This window comes from Polypterus senegalus, chromosome 11 (genome assembly GCF_016835505.1).
Source record: "Polypterus senegalus isolate Bchr_013 chromosome 11, ASM1683550v1, whole genome shotgun sequence".
In the NCBI taxonomy this organism is placed as follows: domain Eukaryota; kingdom Metazoa; phylum Chordata; class Cladistia; order Polypteriformes; family Polypteridae; genus Polypterus; species Polypterus senegalus.
Genome location: NC_053164.1, coordinates 104,649,369 through 104,667,111, shown reverse-complemented (window position 1 = coordinate 104,667,111; position 17,743 = coordinate 104,649,369). Strand labels below are relative to the sequence as shown.

Below are 17,743 nucleotides of genomic sequence, written 5' to 3'. Positions count from 1 at the left end.
ACAAGAAAGCCCGCAAGAAGTTTGCTGGAGACAAGCAGACTAAGGACATGGATTACTGGAACCATGTCCTGTGGTCTGATGAGACCAAGATAAACTTATTTGGTTCAGTTGATGTCAAGCGTGTGTGGTGGCAACCAGGTGAGGAGTACAAAGACAAGTGTGTTTTGCCTACAGTCAAGCATGGTGGTGGGAGTGTCATGGTTTGGGGCTGCATGAGTGCTGCTGGCACTGGGGAGCTACAGTTCATTGAGGGAACCATGAATGCCAACATGTACTGTGACATACTGAAGCAGAGCATTATCCCCTCCCTTTGGAAACTGGGCTGCAGGGCAGTATTCCAACATGATGAAAACCCCAAACACGCCTCCAAGACGACCACTGCCTTGCTAAAGAAACTGAGGGTAAAGGTGCTAGACTGGCCAAGCATGTCTCCAGACCTAAATCCTATTGAGCATCTGTGGGGCATCCTTAAACGGAAGTTGTAGGAGCGCAAGGTCTCTAACATCCACCAGCTCCGTGATGTCGTCATGGAGGAGTGGAAGAGGATTCCAGTGGCAACCTGTGAAGCTCTAGTGAACTCCATGCCCAAGAGAGTTAAGGCAGTGGTGGAAAATAATGGTGGCCACACAAAATATTGACACTTTGGGCACAATGTGTACATTTTTCACTTAGGGGTGTACTCACTTTTGTTGCCAGCGGTTTAGACATTAATGGCTGTGTGTGGAGTTATTTTGAGGGGACAGCAAATTTGCACTGTTATACAAGCTGTACACTGACTACTTTACATTGTATCAAAGTGTCATACTGTATCTTCAGTATTGTCCCCTGAAAAGATAAAATAAAATATTTTACAAAAATGTGAGGGGTGTACTCACTTTTGTGAGATACTGTATGCTGTCTGCAGCAATCCCTTCAAATACAGTGGAAGCAGGACTACTTACTGACACAAAAAAAGAAAAAAATGTCCTACAAAAGACAGCATCAGGAGCTAAGTGGTGGTCATACATACACCATCTATAGAGGGGGGAAATACTTTCATAAAGATTTGCAGGGGTTTGGAGCCTATCCCAACAGAAGCAGGTGCAGTGCAGGGACCAGTAATGGATGGGGTGTTCACAAGCACAAATTAACACTTATAGTCACATAGGATCTCTTTAGAATTACCAATTAAACTCCCATTCATGCTTCTTTGGGATGTGGAAGAAATACTGGAATACTCGGGGGGAAAATCTGTATAGGCACTTGGAGACTGTGCAGACTCCACTCGGCCATCCTAAGTAATTAAGCCATGAATGCACTATTTATGAGATAGCACTGCTAGCAACTGCACCCCCTTGCCATATGGCAAGAAGCATTTAAAGCAATGAATATAAATGATCTAAAACTATTTGAGACCTACATTGGACTACTTCATTCTGCAGGCAGTTACCTAGAAAACATTGGTGTAGGTATATATAGATGACACCAGTGAGGTGTAAATCCTGACCTACCCAGAAGATACAAGATCCTACATATGGACTTGTTTTTTATTTTTATTTTGAATGGACCTTCTGCCCAGTGGCATCACAGTTGCCCAGGATACATCTAAAAGGATATATATGTGAAGGAGTGCAATACAGTGCAACACAAATAGGTACTGTCAGATTTAAAATATAACCGGATTTCAGGAATGAGGTGTGTTGAAAATAATCTACAAGAATTGCTCTTCTGTTCACGGTTACCAGCTGTAAAAACTTTGTCCATAGAATGGAAAATGTCAGTTGTATGCATTCTTTAATTAAGTGTAATCTTAGTTGTTTTATATAAAGCAAATATGAAACATGCACACTTCATTACAACAGTCATATCCTAACATGATTAATCTTACTTACAGAGAACAAGAAATGCTTGGTAGACTTCTATGGGCATAATGGCTTACTAAATTAATTGCATTAAACATGCATAGTCATCAGGACAACTGTCCTTCTCCCTTGTCTCATAAAAGTCAAATGCAAAAATTATGCAATTGCAATTATGCAATCATTTACTGATATCTTTTATTTTATTAACTGTGCTGTCATTAAAGGGAAAATAACTATGTATTGAACATATTGAGTATACACATAAACCCTCATATGCGCTATGCACATACACATTGCATGCAATATGCTATTGAGTGCCATCAGTGTAAGACAAAATGAGAATATGACCTAATTAGGGACATGCAGTGATAAAGTCCTGCATTTCAGACATTTTTCAGTCACTAACTCATATTAATGTTATAGTTACTGTACACTTCTGTTGACACTGTCTTGGACCCTAATCTTAAGAAATACTTTGACATTCTGTACAAATGAAATCAGGTTTAGGCCAAGGTACAAAGAAGGCCAGGTTTCCTTATCTGTAGCACTTTTTGCTGTCATACTACAAACTTTTACAGTACCAAGAACAGATCACAGAACTCCAATACAGTAAGTCCCATGCATATGAATGACTTTTATTCCCAGAGTGCATTCAGAAGTCCAGTTTGTTTGCAAGTCCAGCAAAGTTAGCCTAGGCACCCTGGAAATACAATGCAACCTTAACTCCTATAGAAAGCATATATATGTACAGCTGTTTGTACATAAGAAAATGCTTTTAAAAGTGAATATTTGTATTTTGTTATGATTTTTTGTGTATTTTAACAATAAACAACAGAAAGTTAATTTTTGTTTCCATTGTTTTCCATCGTCTGATTTTGCTGTTTACGCTATCGGGTTGCCTACATATTCAATCCTAACCTGCCTCTCCTCCACTCCTATCAAAAATATGTTTGTACTGTACAGTACACAATAAAGTGCTTTTAAAAGTTAATATTTATATTTTTGTTATAGATTTCTAGTGCATCTTTACAACAAACAACTGAAAGTTATTTTTTATTCCCATTATTTTCTATCAGCTGATCTCAGTACAGTAGACCCTCTTACCGCTAGTGAACGAGCTCACATGATTGTCTTCAAATCCACTTCCGGCTGCCACACACAAAGCAAGCAATCGGATGACATCATCATGTGACTGCCCATTAATTAATATTGATACCTGGTAACTGTTTGTGGTGAAGATTCATGGAAGGTTTTGAAGTGAAAAAAAAAGGGCATCACGAAAAAAGCACTTTCAGCAAAACATCAGTTTGTTTATATCAAAATAAAAGCCCTTGCTAAGACCACGGTACTCCTGATGGGATGCTGTTATCTGAAGGACATGTATTAAAGTCAATGAGAACAAGCTGTTCACTAGATCTGACCAAAGCTCCCTATTGTGCCTGTACTCCACTACACTACTTGGATTTGTATGACATGTTAATGTAGTTCTCTGAGTGAAAAAGTACCTACACTTAAATGAGTTTCCAACTGTGTTCCTATGCTCTTGTTGAGCATGCCTAATTCCGGACATCTTGGGCTTGAAATAAACACGTTAACTTGTCGTAAACAGAGATACTGCCAAAAGCACAATCACTGTAGAGGATGCATGCACGTGACTGAGAATTTAAACAATAATAGCGTGGTTTTTGCATTCCTCCTAGTGTCAGGCACACAAACTAACTTACACGCTACTGCAAAATTTGAAGTTACGCTACAATTTTTAATTTATTTAAATTTTTAATTTATTACACATGTACGTTTTGACCTTTGAAAGTTTGTAACTTGAAGGTTCATATGTAAGAGACTTACTGAATAGTGGAGAACAAAATAATTGAAAGTTGAATCAGAACGATATGACATAAGACACTGAAACACAGCAGATCATATTAGATTATTAAAGAACCAGGGTATATGATAGACAAAGCATAATTAAACCTGCCTTAACATGTTATTCAGAACTTAAAAACTTTGAAACATTATTTTACTTTTGCAGTCATATTTCATTCATAACATTCCTGAGCATTAATTGTTTATTCGCAATTAACTATTACAGTATTCCTAACCAGTTTAAGCAATACATACAGGTACAGTACATATATATAGTATACAGCATTTTGTTTCAGCTCTTCATACCCTCAAATGTTGTTATACAACTTGCATTTTATGAGTTTCGATAGGAGTACAGTACTTGGTAACACCCATTTGTTATATGTAATTTCTATATATGACGCAGTTAGCATTTTTGGCCACAGACAGCTGTCACACTATAATTATAGCAAGTGGTACACACCCACCATAACATAACTTCTCTGTCAGTTATGTGTCTTTTGATAGCTATTTTACTGATTAAACATTGTAGTTATTTTTACAAAAATCTACAGTGGTGAGTGTTCTTAACTTTTCAGGTACATGGATTTGATCTCCAACCCAGTCACAGACCAGGTGATGTCTATAAGATCTTCTTATTTTTGTGTGGATATTTGTTACCTGAATTAGGAACTCTAAGGTGGGACAATGTAAGCATGTATGATTGTGTACCCAGTAATTAACAGACATCCTTTTCCAGGGTTTCATCCAATGCATTTGTTATGATTTTTGTTCCTTTAATTTTTTTCTCATTCTTAACTATTTACAAGACTTTTTACTAGAGTGCTTGCCACCAAGGGGTGAATGGAGGTTGAGACCTGTGATGTAATCAGGTATAAAGGTCAGTGCCACGCACTGAGAATGGCTGAGTCTACTAAAGACTTTTTCTTGTGTGGCTCATGGCTTAAGAATTATCAGTTTAGATCCTGTTGCTTTGATTTCTGTATTACATTTTGGGCTTAACATTTTTGGATTCATGATTTGATTTAATTGACTTTCTTGTCTTGATTTTGGATTGTTGTTTTTTTACTATGTTTCATCTTCCCAGTCCAAATCAAATCCAAACTGCCTACTGGTCTCCCTTGGCAGGACACAATCTAGATTTGGTTCTGGCTTCCTACTGACCTGTGATGAAAAGAACAAATGTAGAAAATGGATAAATTTGCATAGTAAAGTAAAGAGCTGTTTAATAACAACTGAATAAAATCACTAGAGAAATTATGGAGTAAAATATGTGAAATCTTGTTTTTAGTCTTTACTGTCTATATAGACACATTTTCTTTTTTAAATTAATTATTTTGTATTTTCAGATATGTGCATTACAACAGAAGAGTTATAATATAGCAATCAAATGCAAATTGTTACAAACATGAAAAATCATTCCAATCAAAGATACAATCAATCCAGTAAATCAAAGAAAGAGTTTTAAACAGCACATTTTTGTGCATATAGGTAATTTCACAAAATATATATTGAATATTAAACACCAAAGAAAATGCCACCACCAGTTAAACTTTAATCATAGTCATTTCCAGTTTTCAATACTCATTTATTATGAAATACAGTATGTCACCTGACACTTAATTATGAATAACGTGTAGGGGAAGTGTTTCTTCACTTGGGCTGTTGCCAGATGAATAACATCACTGGTGTTCTCCCTAAAGGTAAGATCAGGACATCTATAGCTCCTCCATTGTTTCTGTATACAAGTCCCATTGGTGTAAACTAAGAACAACATATAAGTATATAAAGTATATAAATACAAGTATTTATAATTAGAATCCTCACTTTTCGTTTTGTAAAATGACTTTGAGATCTAACATTAGCAATATTCAGTGTTTTCTGATTTTGAGACCAGTTTTGCTAGATGACTGCATGCCTTCATTTTTGTGCTCATACGCCAAAGTCTATGCAGTACTTGCTCTGCATCATCTTGATGCATCTCATTCAGTGCAGCTACTGTCTGAACCGTGTAAAGATAACTAATATAACTTTCACCTGCTTGTCTTCCTTGTCCTCTGGAAAACGTTTACTGTATTTTTTAATTCAATACAATTAGCCACCATGAATTATCCACCTACATTTTACATGTCTTGCAGAGGTTTCTTTTACTTCACTCCATTTTCGACTTCCTCTGTTGCTTCAGTGATCTTTATTTTTGTATAAATTGTTCAAAGTATGATTTAATCCTATTTAATGACTATGTGCCAAAGGAAAAACATTAAAAATACATCCCCATTGGATAATGGAAATAATCATTCTCTGAATGTGGGTGAAAGGCTCTTGATGAGGTAGCTGTGTGTCTGTCAAGGTCTAGTTCTACAATGAAGGAATGACTTCTAGTTTGGCCATTGTTTAAATAGCAGTGGAAGTGGAATAGGTGGAACATCCGTTGCTGGAAGTTGCATCAGAGGACCTCTAAGGTATTCTCCTCCATTCTTGGTTAAAAGAAGGATCTGTTTAGCCCGTAAGTCATGACATAATAACCAGCCGACAGTAAGCCAAACGTGTAGAGGAGCCGTGAGATTGGAAAGAATAAAAGAGAAAACGAGTTCAGGAAGCTGCCTGAAGTTGGAGGTGCCTGCACGTGTGTTCTTATTTGCTAGATTTATCCTTGGGTACGTTATTGATGGTTCCAGGTTCAAGAGGCCCCTCAAAGCAATTGGGAGCATGGAGCTGATCCAGAACATCACAGTGCGCTTCTGAATTCTTTTCACGAAAATGTAGCTTTGCAGATTAGTACATGGTAAGTGTATATACAGTAGAAACTGTGGGTAACTTTAGCACAAGCAGCTCATCTTACTAAATACCTCACTGTGACAGCCAAGTCAGAAATTTTCTTGCTTTCTAGTCATTCTGATTTATTTTCAGACCATAGTGTGTTTGAATATCTATCTATCTATCTATCTATCTATCTATCTATCTATCTATCTATCTATCTATCTATCTATCTATCTATAAGAGCCAGATTTACCCCTGGGGACAAATAAAGTTCTGTCTGTTGTGATGGGCAGAATTAGCTGTAAACACAAGATCCACACGATTAGGGGTTATTGGATAAGCATTTTCTGAAGTTCAATATTCAGATATTATTGTGACTGATTTAGAAGTAATTTGTTTTTTGTCTCCTGCTATAAGGCATAAATCTTTTTTACTTAGTCTGTGTGATGATACATTCCTTTCATATAAAAAAATCTGACTGTCAACCAATATTCGTTACTATCTTTATTTTAGCAGGTATTAGGGGAATTAAACAGTAATATGGAAATGTATGTTATATATAGATATAGTAATGAATGATGTGAAGTTCTTAAATTTTCTTTCTGTTCTTTTGAACTATTTTGATTCTAAGAAATTGAAATGGTGTAATTTAAATCAAAATCCGTTTATAAATGTTTTGGCTATTAATGAGAACAAATAGAGTGGTTGATTAACATACTGGGCAGTACGTTTTTAAATTCATACAGGTAATTCACTTCTTCATTTTTACATGTTTTTTCTTTCCTTCTTTTTTAGGAATATCAGATGAGGAGATTGCCAATCTTACTCTTCCCACTGGTGTACCTGTATTGTTGGAGCTTGATGAAAACCTACATCCTATTAAGCCTCATGAACTTCTAGGAGATCAAGGTGCAATTCAAGCTGCCATCAAGAAAGTGGAGGATCAAGGGAAGGCTGTAGCCTCCAAAACATAATGTCTGAAATGGCTCTGACTACATCCAAATCTGTGTATGACAATTTAAAAAGTGAATTGCATTGGTGTTGCTGTTTATTACATTCAGGTGAATAAGTAAGATGGCTGCTTTAAACCACTCAAATATTTATAAATCTAGGAATACAATTTAGAAGCTATTTTGTCTGTAAAATTCTTGTCTGTTACTTGCCCAACCCTTTGCAAAATGTTAGTAACTGTGAAGGTCTCCTATGCAAATAAGAAACATGGATACCTCAGAAAAAAGCATTGATTTTAAAGATTCTGTGATATTTATAAAAAAAGGTTTTACATTCATAGAGGCTTGTTTTATCTTGGATAACTTGTGAGGTTATGTTTGTTGTACAAAATTATAGTCAGAGAGTTATGCTTTATTTATTTATGTTTAAATAAATTTACTTCTGTTTACAATCTTAAATTCAGATTATCTTATACCAAACTTTCCCTCTGCATATAATGAGTGCATATACCAACCAGGTCTTGCTTCTTTGGTAGAAGCAAAGTAGAATAATGTAGGCTTTTGGAAGGACAGGCCATTCACTTCAACATTATTCACCGGTGCCTATTCATCTACTTTTTCAAAATATGTTCATCAGACCAATGCAGGACTCTGAGCTAACACTTTCCATTACTGTACACTATTTTTGCATTTTCTACCTTTTTGTTTTGTGGTTCTTTAGATTGCCCCATTTTATTTCTTGGTTTGATGTGGTCATTACCATCTTGTGGCAAATCTTGCATGACTGTGACTGTGTTGGTTGATATTGCCACACCTGCTACACAGGTTTTTCATCACTTACAGTACATGCTATACTGGGTGGCAACACATGTCCCCTTGCATCCTAGGTTTAAATGTCATTACTAAAAGCAAGCTTTCTTAGTGGTAGCTAAGGATAATTATTTTAAGATAGTCATAGGTGATTTTGATTGTAAATTTTTAATGAACTAGTTTCTTTTGTTCTTTTGATTGTTCCTGTTTAAATCTCCAAAGTTTTTGTGCCTTTCCAGTTTTCACTTGCTTAATCCCATTCCTTCTGCATCATCAGGTATTTCTACTGTTATTTGCCCTTTGGCCACTCATTTATATCTCTGTGTTCATAACAATATGGCTAAATAACTTGGTTGTCTATGTACAGATTTTTGGGTGAACATAGTTAATGAAATTCTTGCAAAATTTAGGCTTTAATAGCTTCAATTAGTGACTCAGCATCCTTATTGAGAAACACTTTTAATGTAACAGTTGGTATATACCTATTTGTTTCTTTTCATAATTTGAAACACTTCATTAATGACTCCTTTTAACCTTTGTCTGTTATGGCTGAATAGAGTGAACCATTTTAATCTTTCTTTATGCATTGTACACTGCTCTCTTGCAATTTATTTTCTACACTCTCTCCAACATTGTTTGTTGTTCTTTTAGCAAAGAGAATGAAACTACACTCAGTATTCCAGAAGTGGCCTCATGAGTGGGATACAATTAAGTAAATAGCCTAAGATCACATTACCATTTTTATCTCTTCTCTATACTTTTAACCTGTGGAATTTAGGACACACAAGTGTTCTTAAAAAGTACTTTGTTGCTTCTGGTCCCCATTGTATGATTGTATCTAAAACTTTTACTGTCTCTGTGTTAAGCCTTATTTGTTTACATCATGTGGCACAACCTACCTAAATCTAAATTTTCATTAAGTTTGTCTGTGGAGGTTTTAGCTGCTAAGGCACCAACACTAATGCCAATTTAAGCAGATTGTTATTTGTTCTTTTAGGGAACCATTTATAAATTTAAAAGTGTAACATCCCCATTATTTATCCTCAAAGAATCCCACTTAAATAATTAAACTCTGAAATGAATGGAGAGAGGCCTGTTGGGAGTCTGAAAAATTCATTTCCTCTTGTTTTTCCTCCAGTCTGCCTCACCTATTTCTCCAAAGTCAACTCATGCTAATCTTCCATCCTCTTTTGAGAGATACAGTCTTATAAATTAAATTCATGTAATAATTAGTATCTTATCACCAGAAATACATTTTATAATATATTTTTAATAATGTTTATGGAGTGATGTAATTGTGCAGTATGTAGATTATCTGTCTTGCAAAGGTTGTGCCCCAAGTTGAGTTATAGCCTAGGGAATATTCAGAGTGAAGGTTTCATTACCACCGTCATGCTGCAAGAGTTTTATTAAGACTTTTAGGTTCTGCTCAGTAATCCAAAGACCTGCCATAGACGGCTCTAAAGTAACTTAATGTTAATTTGAGTGAATGTACCCTTATGCTACATTGGTTCCCTCTGTAGGACTAGCTTCCAGTATTACAGGTTTATCTAGGGTTAAGGATCACAGGATGGATTAAGTAGTTTGGTTTTGAATTCTGCATCCTTTCGTTGACTATGTGGAGCTTGCATGATCTGCCCAAGTTTACGTGGGGTTTTCTTTTTGTATCTCAAAAGACATGCTGGTAGAGCTGAATGGAAATGTGTGAGTGGGCCCTTTGATGTACCTGCACTCGGTCCAGTGCCATTTCCAGTCTTGTGTCCAGGGTTGTCAGTCCCTTGAGACCCTGAATTGGATTTTGCAAGCCTAAAGAATGTTATGTTATGGATTTAGTAAGTTTAAAGAAGGTTATGTTATCAGATGAAATAGTTATACTTGCGAAGTCTGCCTTACCTGCTGCCTAAACAATATAAAATATTCATTTAACAATCCTTGAGTTACAAATTTCTTCTCATACAAATGCCAGTTAAAAGCATAGTTTTAAGTACTACCTCATTTAACAGTGTACTGTTTTACTCAAGTTGTTTCATCTTTGAAGTGTGCATACCATGAAAGGGCAAATTTTAAAGTATGTTCTTGGTAATGAATGTTTGTTATGTATATAAAATATAGCTACAGTATATTTTAATATGTTATTCCAATACAACCACACATATTTGAAGCCTATTCTGCTGAACAATGTGATACAGTGAGAGGAATAAGTTATTATTTTGTATTTATTAACTAGAGATCATTAGTTACTGTTTTTTGTAACATATTTAAGTAAACCCTTGCCTTTATTTTCCAAGCACTACCAAAATGGTAGCTTACATTTAATGAAACAAGTAGCATCTTTATCAGAGTTACAGGGTGCATATTCACATGCACACTTACCCTTCACAGTTTGAAATTACAAAGTTTTGCCCGTCTCTATTTAAATTAATTATTAACATGCTCAGAAAATAAGTGGCACACTTTGACTCACAAACCAAAACAAGAAAATGGAGCCTGTGTTTCTGTGTATTGACTGACAGTAAAATTGGCTTCAGTTCCAGCTTACTCCTGTGATATTAATGTCACTTTTGGCATTTGCCTAAATCCAGACATATTTCTGGCTGAAACAGTTTTCATTAATCCAATTTGCAGAAATGGCCAATTTGCTAAAATTCACCAGGATAAATACTTTATGCTGATGGTTGTTTTGGTATTCCCCTTTCTACTTTCTCTTTTCTTAACCCCTTTTTCTTAAAATTGTATCTCTTCTTCTAATATATAATTACTCTGTTTAAAGAAACTTCACACTGTAAACAAAGCTGCCATTGTTATCATCGTTTCTTACTGCAAAATGTGCCCAGGTAATGTGTTAGCCTCTGTTGTTAAGGAATTTTTTTAGAAACATATCTTTTCACACGTAGCTGTTGGAACAATATTAAGTGTAACTATCAAAGGAATTTGGTGTGGTTAGCTCTGTTATACTTGTTATACTTGTTGTACTTGTAAGGATGACACCTCAATTACTTGTAAATACAATTTACGTACAATAGATCCAGGTTTCAAAAGAGAGTGGAGACCTTGTAAGTTTGAGAAAAGACCTGTGGTTCTCAGTATCTAAAGAAGAGTTTTTAGCTTTTTAGTTTTATTCTCTCAAGCTTGTCACATATTTAACACGTCATTGTCTGCATTTTTTTGGAGTGGTTTAAGGCCTTCTTGACATTATAAGCTTCACCCAGTATTTTTATTACTTTGTTCATACATTATCCAAAGTGCTAGGTTTTTTTAGAACTGATACAGGATCTTCGCCTTTAAAGTTGTTAGGTTGTGTTTCATGATATACTGAGTTCATTTTTTGTTGTCCATGTGATTTTAGTCAGTTAAAGAGAAATTCATGAGATTACTTGCTTGTGTGAAATGAACAAACTTCTTTTTTGGCCTCTGCCCTCTGCCTGCCTTCCGTTCAGGTTGTTTAAGCAAATTACTATCTCGTTCATCCCTCTTCTGTTTTACTCCCTTGATGTAATCAGTTGTCATTCTCACTGTAATTTTTCCTTTATCCTAAAAGTCACTTTCTTTATTTAGCTGATAAATATTCTGACCTTCAGCTGCTCTAAAATTGCATTATGTCTTTGGGTCCTACTTGTTATGAACACATCTAGTTCCAGTGTGGTTATATTTGTGCTACAGGCCAGACTCTAAAGCTGATATTATGTTACTTAATTTTTAGTCATAGGGCATGTCAGACTTGCCAACTGCTGTTGCAGATCTGGTTACTGGGCCAATCTGATTTACATTCTGATTGCTGACCTTCCAGAACAGTCTTACTCGCTCCTGTTTGTGACAGCCAACGGCACTGTACAAAGGGTTAACAATTACGGCAAATTTAGACCTTTTTTTTCCGTTCTGTCTTGGCACCTGAAACACGAGAAATTTTGTATTTGTGAGATCCAAAACATGTGCGTTTCTTATTCCTTGTCACTACATTATCTTTATTGTACTTCCAGATGAGCATTTGTTGGTTGAAAACTCTCATGCACACACACTTTGCCCCTACAAATAAAAGACAAAATCAGACCCATTTGATGTTGTTAGGGCATGTCGTAGACTAGTTAAGAGTGAGTTGCTGCACATATCTCATTACGCAGCTGGATGCATGGGAGGGTGTCAGTAACTGCCTCAGACTTGCTGAGATAATTTCAATTAGATTTGGTAAACTCTATTAATCCCATGGGGAAATTCAAAACCATACATGAAAGCTGTGACTGAAAATTGCTGGAAATGTCACATATTGTGACATGGCCTTTAATCTAATTTTGCCCTCCACCCCATACTAGGATCACCTTCACCCACATTCAGATGACACTACTGGAAGCCTAGCACTTTTTTAACCATTTATCCTTTTGTGTCATTTGTCTTTTACTTCAGCAACTTCAGATACTTTGTAACATCTCACATTGTATTTTTGGTGTCTTTTTTTAAAACTACCAAATAATTGCTACTGAAATATGTGCATTCATACACTCCAAGTGGGTATAGGCCATTGATAGACATTACTTTTCCAGAAGAGGTCAATATTCTTACTTGTTACAACAGGCCATTCTTGACCTCTGCTGATCAATGTTCCGCTACCTCACACTTAGTATGACTCATCTTGCGTCTTATTTCCGTACTTTCTAATTCTATGTTTGTTTAATACATCTTGCCTTCTGTTACTTACCAGACCCATCATTTGCTCTTTAGTTGATTTATCTAGCTAACCCTCCTCTGAAATGTTCCTGTGTGAGTGTTTATATTTTCCCTATTTATAGTTCACTTCAGTGCAGCTAAGTTCCCACTGCCTTTGAGATCCCAAGAATTGTCTGTGTTCTGAGTAAGTAAATTATTGACTACTGTTTCCAACTTTTAGTGACTCCGGCAGCCACTCCATTACCACTAGCACCACCAAATTTTAAGGCACTTTATGTGATCAGGTCATTTCACTATTCTGCAGCCACTTATGCTAACATGAATGAGCCTGATGAGTGTTTCTTGTGTATACCTTCTGATGTTGTATTTATTGTTGTATTCATTGTCTGTTGTTGGTATTGTATTTTGTTTATTCTGTGGGAGACATGCAAGAAAGAATATTGTTTTCCTGTGTACACGTGACGTTAAAGTCAAACTTGATCTCCACTAACTAGCATTGCTCAAGATTTCATACTTAATTGATTTCCTTCTCCCATCATCTTGCTGCAAATGGAGTATTTGCATGTTTGCTAACTTTCTTTCAAATAAATACTAAATGAAAAAATACCTGTTTCTTTTGGGAGCTCCATCTCATCTTAAGAAATGTACCTATTTCTAGAGAATCTCAGTTTTTATTAATATTTCCTTTCGACTTCTAATACCATCCTTGGAGGTGTAAACAACAGTACCCTTAAGTGTGAATGTCATAGTTTTCGGCCATTAAATCTTGGTTATATGAGATCTAGCATACTTTTTCATAGTTTGTGATGCTGTTTCTCTGGGGGTTGCTCTAAGAATTTGTTAGCAATAAATTTCAAATAAAATAGATTTTTGCTTTTTTTTTCCCCTCACTCACGACTTTAATGTACCATCACCATGTTTACTGTAAATTTTCTGTGTAGTTTATCTATTATCTTTCTGTCGACTCTTCCTAACATGGTATATTGTTCTTTATTGTGTCTTGAAATGCTTTTATATGTATATAAGAGGTATACTAGCAAATGCAAAAATATAATAACTACATTTTTGGGATTTTTAATTTGAGAAATAATTTTAACGAGCTGTGATTTATTTGGTAAAAATAGTGTTTGAATAAATTATTGCCATGTTCTTGGGTTGGTGATGCAGACACCATGATTTCATGGATTGTGCCTCTCTTGAGAGCCACCCTTGCTGAGTGACATGTTGTTCCCATGATAGGTCACTTTTTTGGTATATGACTAGTATTCCTTGACCTGCAAAGTATTTTTCATTCTTTCAATATATACAAAAAAACAAGCTATTGCCATTTTTCTGCTGGTTCATTTGTTTATCTTAGTTGTTGCAATACTCTCCTTAGCTGAGCCTTGGACCTCGAAGATGATGGGACTGGACCTTCATCTGCACTCCTTTTAATTGACCCTGATCCTGAGACACAGTAAGGGGTTTCTTTGACCATCAGTATTACAGCTTTGAAGCCGTTCTGTTTAATATTTTATATAAAAAATCTATTACATTTAAGTCTTCAGTAACACTTTGCATCTGAAATGAGTAATGCTGCATGGCTTATGCACATTTACTGCTTGAAAATTATTAAAAATTGAATTATCCAGAGGCGGCACAGTGGTAGCGCTGCTGCATTGCAGTAAGGTGACCTGGGTTTTCTTCCTGTGTCCTCCCTGCGTGGAGTTTGCATGTTCTCCCCGTGTCTGCGTGGGTTTCCACCGGGTACTCCGGTTTCCTCCCACAGTTCAAAGATATGCAGGTGAGGTGCATTGGCGATTCTAAATTGTTCCTGGTGTGTGTGTTCCCTGTGGCGGGCTGGCGCCCTGCCCGGGATTTGTTCCTGGCTTGCACCCTGTGTTGGCTGGGTTTGGCTCCAGTAGACCCCCGTGACCCTGTGTTTGTTAGGATATAGCAGGTTGGATAATGGATGGAAATTATCCAGAAAGTAATTAACCCAGATATGAGATGAGGCCTATAAACTGGTTGGGCTGCTTACTGACACTTGGATCTCAATTGACATATATGGAATTTGAGAGGTTACTGTATTTGAAGTGTACAAAATTTTAGGGGTCCTGCTAAAGAAAAGCTTATGCAGGAGTGTCATTTCTTTGCTGTATTAGTATCATTTGTAGCCAGAGGAGTGTTCGGTATGAAAATTCTGGTGGGACCATACCAACCTGTGAAGGAGACACTACAAATGTCAGAACAGGCAGAGCCATGCGGAGAAACTGTTCTTAATTGGAGCCTGGACAGAGAATAGATGTATGTAGATGGTCACAAACTTAAAGAGTAACAAATATGAGATCCATTCCTTTTCCTAAATTAATTGACCTGTGTGACTGCTGGGGAGTCTTGGAAAGAACCCTGGTTTGGATTGGCTTGTGCAATTCGGGAAGGTTTAGTACAGGTGGTGCTGCCTATGACCCCAAGTAAGAAGCATGAGACAGAGCTGGTGGTATGAATGTTCAGGCAATGAACATAGCAGAGGAATGGCTATTGAAGGGACATCAAAAGAGCCATTGTAGATCGAGTGATAGCGGCAGCATTGGAGAGTCTCCCTTGTTAACCTTGTGTGAGAGAGCAGGGTAGAGACACTGAGTTTCACAGTTTTAGTCTATCAGCACCAGTGATGATAAAATGTCAGCCAGGTAACACCATAACAAAATCACACAAAATCAAGATCTGTCAAAATATTACTTTGTCATCCACCAAAGGACAATATCTAAAAATACACAACATTAACCTCAAATGAACTCAAAACCCAAATGAATATTCATAAATTTACCATTTTTTGTTTGGTGGGCTAAGTTGTATTGTAAGCAGGGCTGTGGAGTCGGAGACAATTTTGGGTACCTGGAGTCGGAGTCGGCAAAAAGTTAACCGACTCCTACTAAATTTAAATGGGAATTAAAAAAGTAAGTTGAAATGTCCCAATTCACAAACAGTCATAATGAACTACTTCTCTGCTGTAAGAATAAAGCCCAATGCATGCAGTGCATAATGTTACCACAAAACGAACATGTCAAGTAACCATGAAGCATGCTTTTCATTGACTGTATGCGTCACTATATGGGATGTAATGCACAGGTAAGGTGCGGCACCGCTTTCCATTGTGTCGTGTTCCACTGTTACAGGGAACTGTGAACCTAGCCTAAAGCCCCCCATACATTTACAGATGCACTGCCGATTTTTCGGCCGTTCAACGAGTCATCACGTGTCAAACGCCTGAAAAATCATCTGGTGTGTTCTCAGCTCCGTCGGCTCCCCTTCGCTATGCGCTAGTGAAGGGGGCCGAAGGAGCCGAGAACACAGATCTCCCTACCTGTCTCCAGCAGAGGCTTGTTCTGCTGATCAGCTGGCCGGTGAGTGACACAATGCACTAAACTTCCGGCTGGCTGACAGAGGAGACAGCCACTGCAGCAGACCGAGGCATCACATTACTTTGGATGGGGGCGGTGGTCGAGATTTTCGGCAAGCTGGATCTGCCGTCCATGTGGACACCAGCAATCTGCGGCCGCCAATCAATTGTGTTTGTCTTTAATCTGGCATTATAGTAGAGTGTTGGCTTCCTAGCCAGTAGTTCTGTGGTGAAATGACATGTATGTTGCCTTCCTTTCCTTCAGTGGATGTAGAAAATACATTAGCATAGTATATACATACAGAGGAGTCGGAGTCGGGGAGTCGGAGTCGGAAGATTTAGAAACTGAGGAGTCGGAGTCGGAGCATTTATCTACCGACTCCACAGCCCTGATTGTAAGTAATCAATGGAATTCATGAAAATGTCTTTTGATATACACAGACGGGAATAACAAAAGGTGTAAGGCCTTTAAAGCAGAGCCAAAAATGAGACCACACTCACCACTAGCCCGGCTAAGGGCCTAAAATGACGTGGTAGGTAATCTTGTGGTATTTGAAGACGATACTAAAATTGGAGGAATAATAGACCCTGCGAAGACAGAAAAATTATTTCCGGATGACTTCGACAAGCTTCAGAATTGGGCAAATACCTGGAATATGCAGTTTAATGTAGAAAAGTGAAAAATTGCTAGAAATGGGCAAAAGGAACATCAATTATGAATACAGAATGGGAGACACTGACATACAGGAAAGGGATTTAGGGGTATATGTTAACATCTAAGCAATGTGCAGAAGCAACTAAAATGCAAATAAAGTGTTAGGTTATATCATAAGAACGGTTAGTTATAAAACGAGAAACATTATGCTCAGACTATACTGTATAGTATAATGCACTAGTATGGCTGTCTCTGGAGTATTGTGTGCAGTTCTGGTTATCTCAGTACAAGAAAGACATAGCAACATGTAAAGTTGTGCAGAGGAGAGCAACCAAGTGTAGCCCAAGGCTTATGGACATGCCCTACTCAGAAGAATTAAACCTGTTTAGTTTCAAGCAGAGGAGACTGCATGGGCTCCTAATACAGGTTTTGAAAATTTTCAAAGGCACTGATTAAGATCTAGCAGAATTCCTTCAGCTTTACGGTGAATGACATACTCGACATAAAAACTGAAGCCAGTAAGCACTTCTTTATGCAAAGAGTTTTGGGAATCTGGAACAAACTTTTGAGACGTAAAAAGCCTTGGCAATCTTTAAGAAGTATCTGCTTGAGATAGTATAGCTTAGCTATTAACTAAACAGGCTCGATGGACTGAATGGTCTCCTCTGGTTTATCAAATTTCTTACATTCGAGCAGGCTTTTTCAGTTCAGAAATCACAAGAAAGTGTCTCAGCAGAGGGAGAACTGTGAAAACAGTGGCTGGTAAAGAGACAACTCCAACAAGAACTATATAATAGAGGATATCTATTTACAAAAAGGT

At 37.0% G+C, this 17,743-nt stretch overlaps 1 protein-coding gene across 4 annotated transcripts in view; it reads left to right on the top strand.

The window, feature by feature from the left end:
* Positions 1–17,743, top strand: part of bpgm (2,3-bisphosphoglycerate mutase) — a 172,760-nt gene that overhangs the window by 29,108 nt on the left and 125,909 nt on the right. For 2 of the 4 annotated variants that reach the window (XM_039769421.1, XM_039769422.1), the window contains one exon: positions 7,263–13,764. The exons of the other annotated variants lie outside the window; for them this stretch is intronic. In XM_039769421.1, the coding sequence (XP_039625355.1) occupies positions 7,263–7,441 (179 nt within the window). In that variant the 3' untranslated portion in view covers positions 7,442–13,764. Of the gene's footprint in view, positions 1–7,262; positions 13,765–17,743 lie in introns of those variants that run through there. 4 annotated transcript variants of the gene reach the window in all.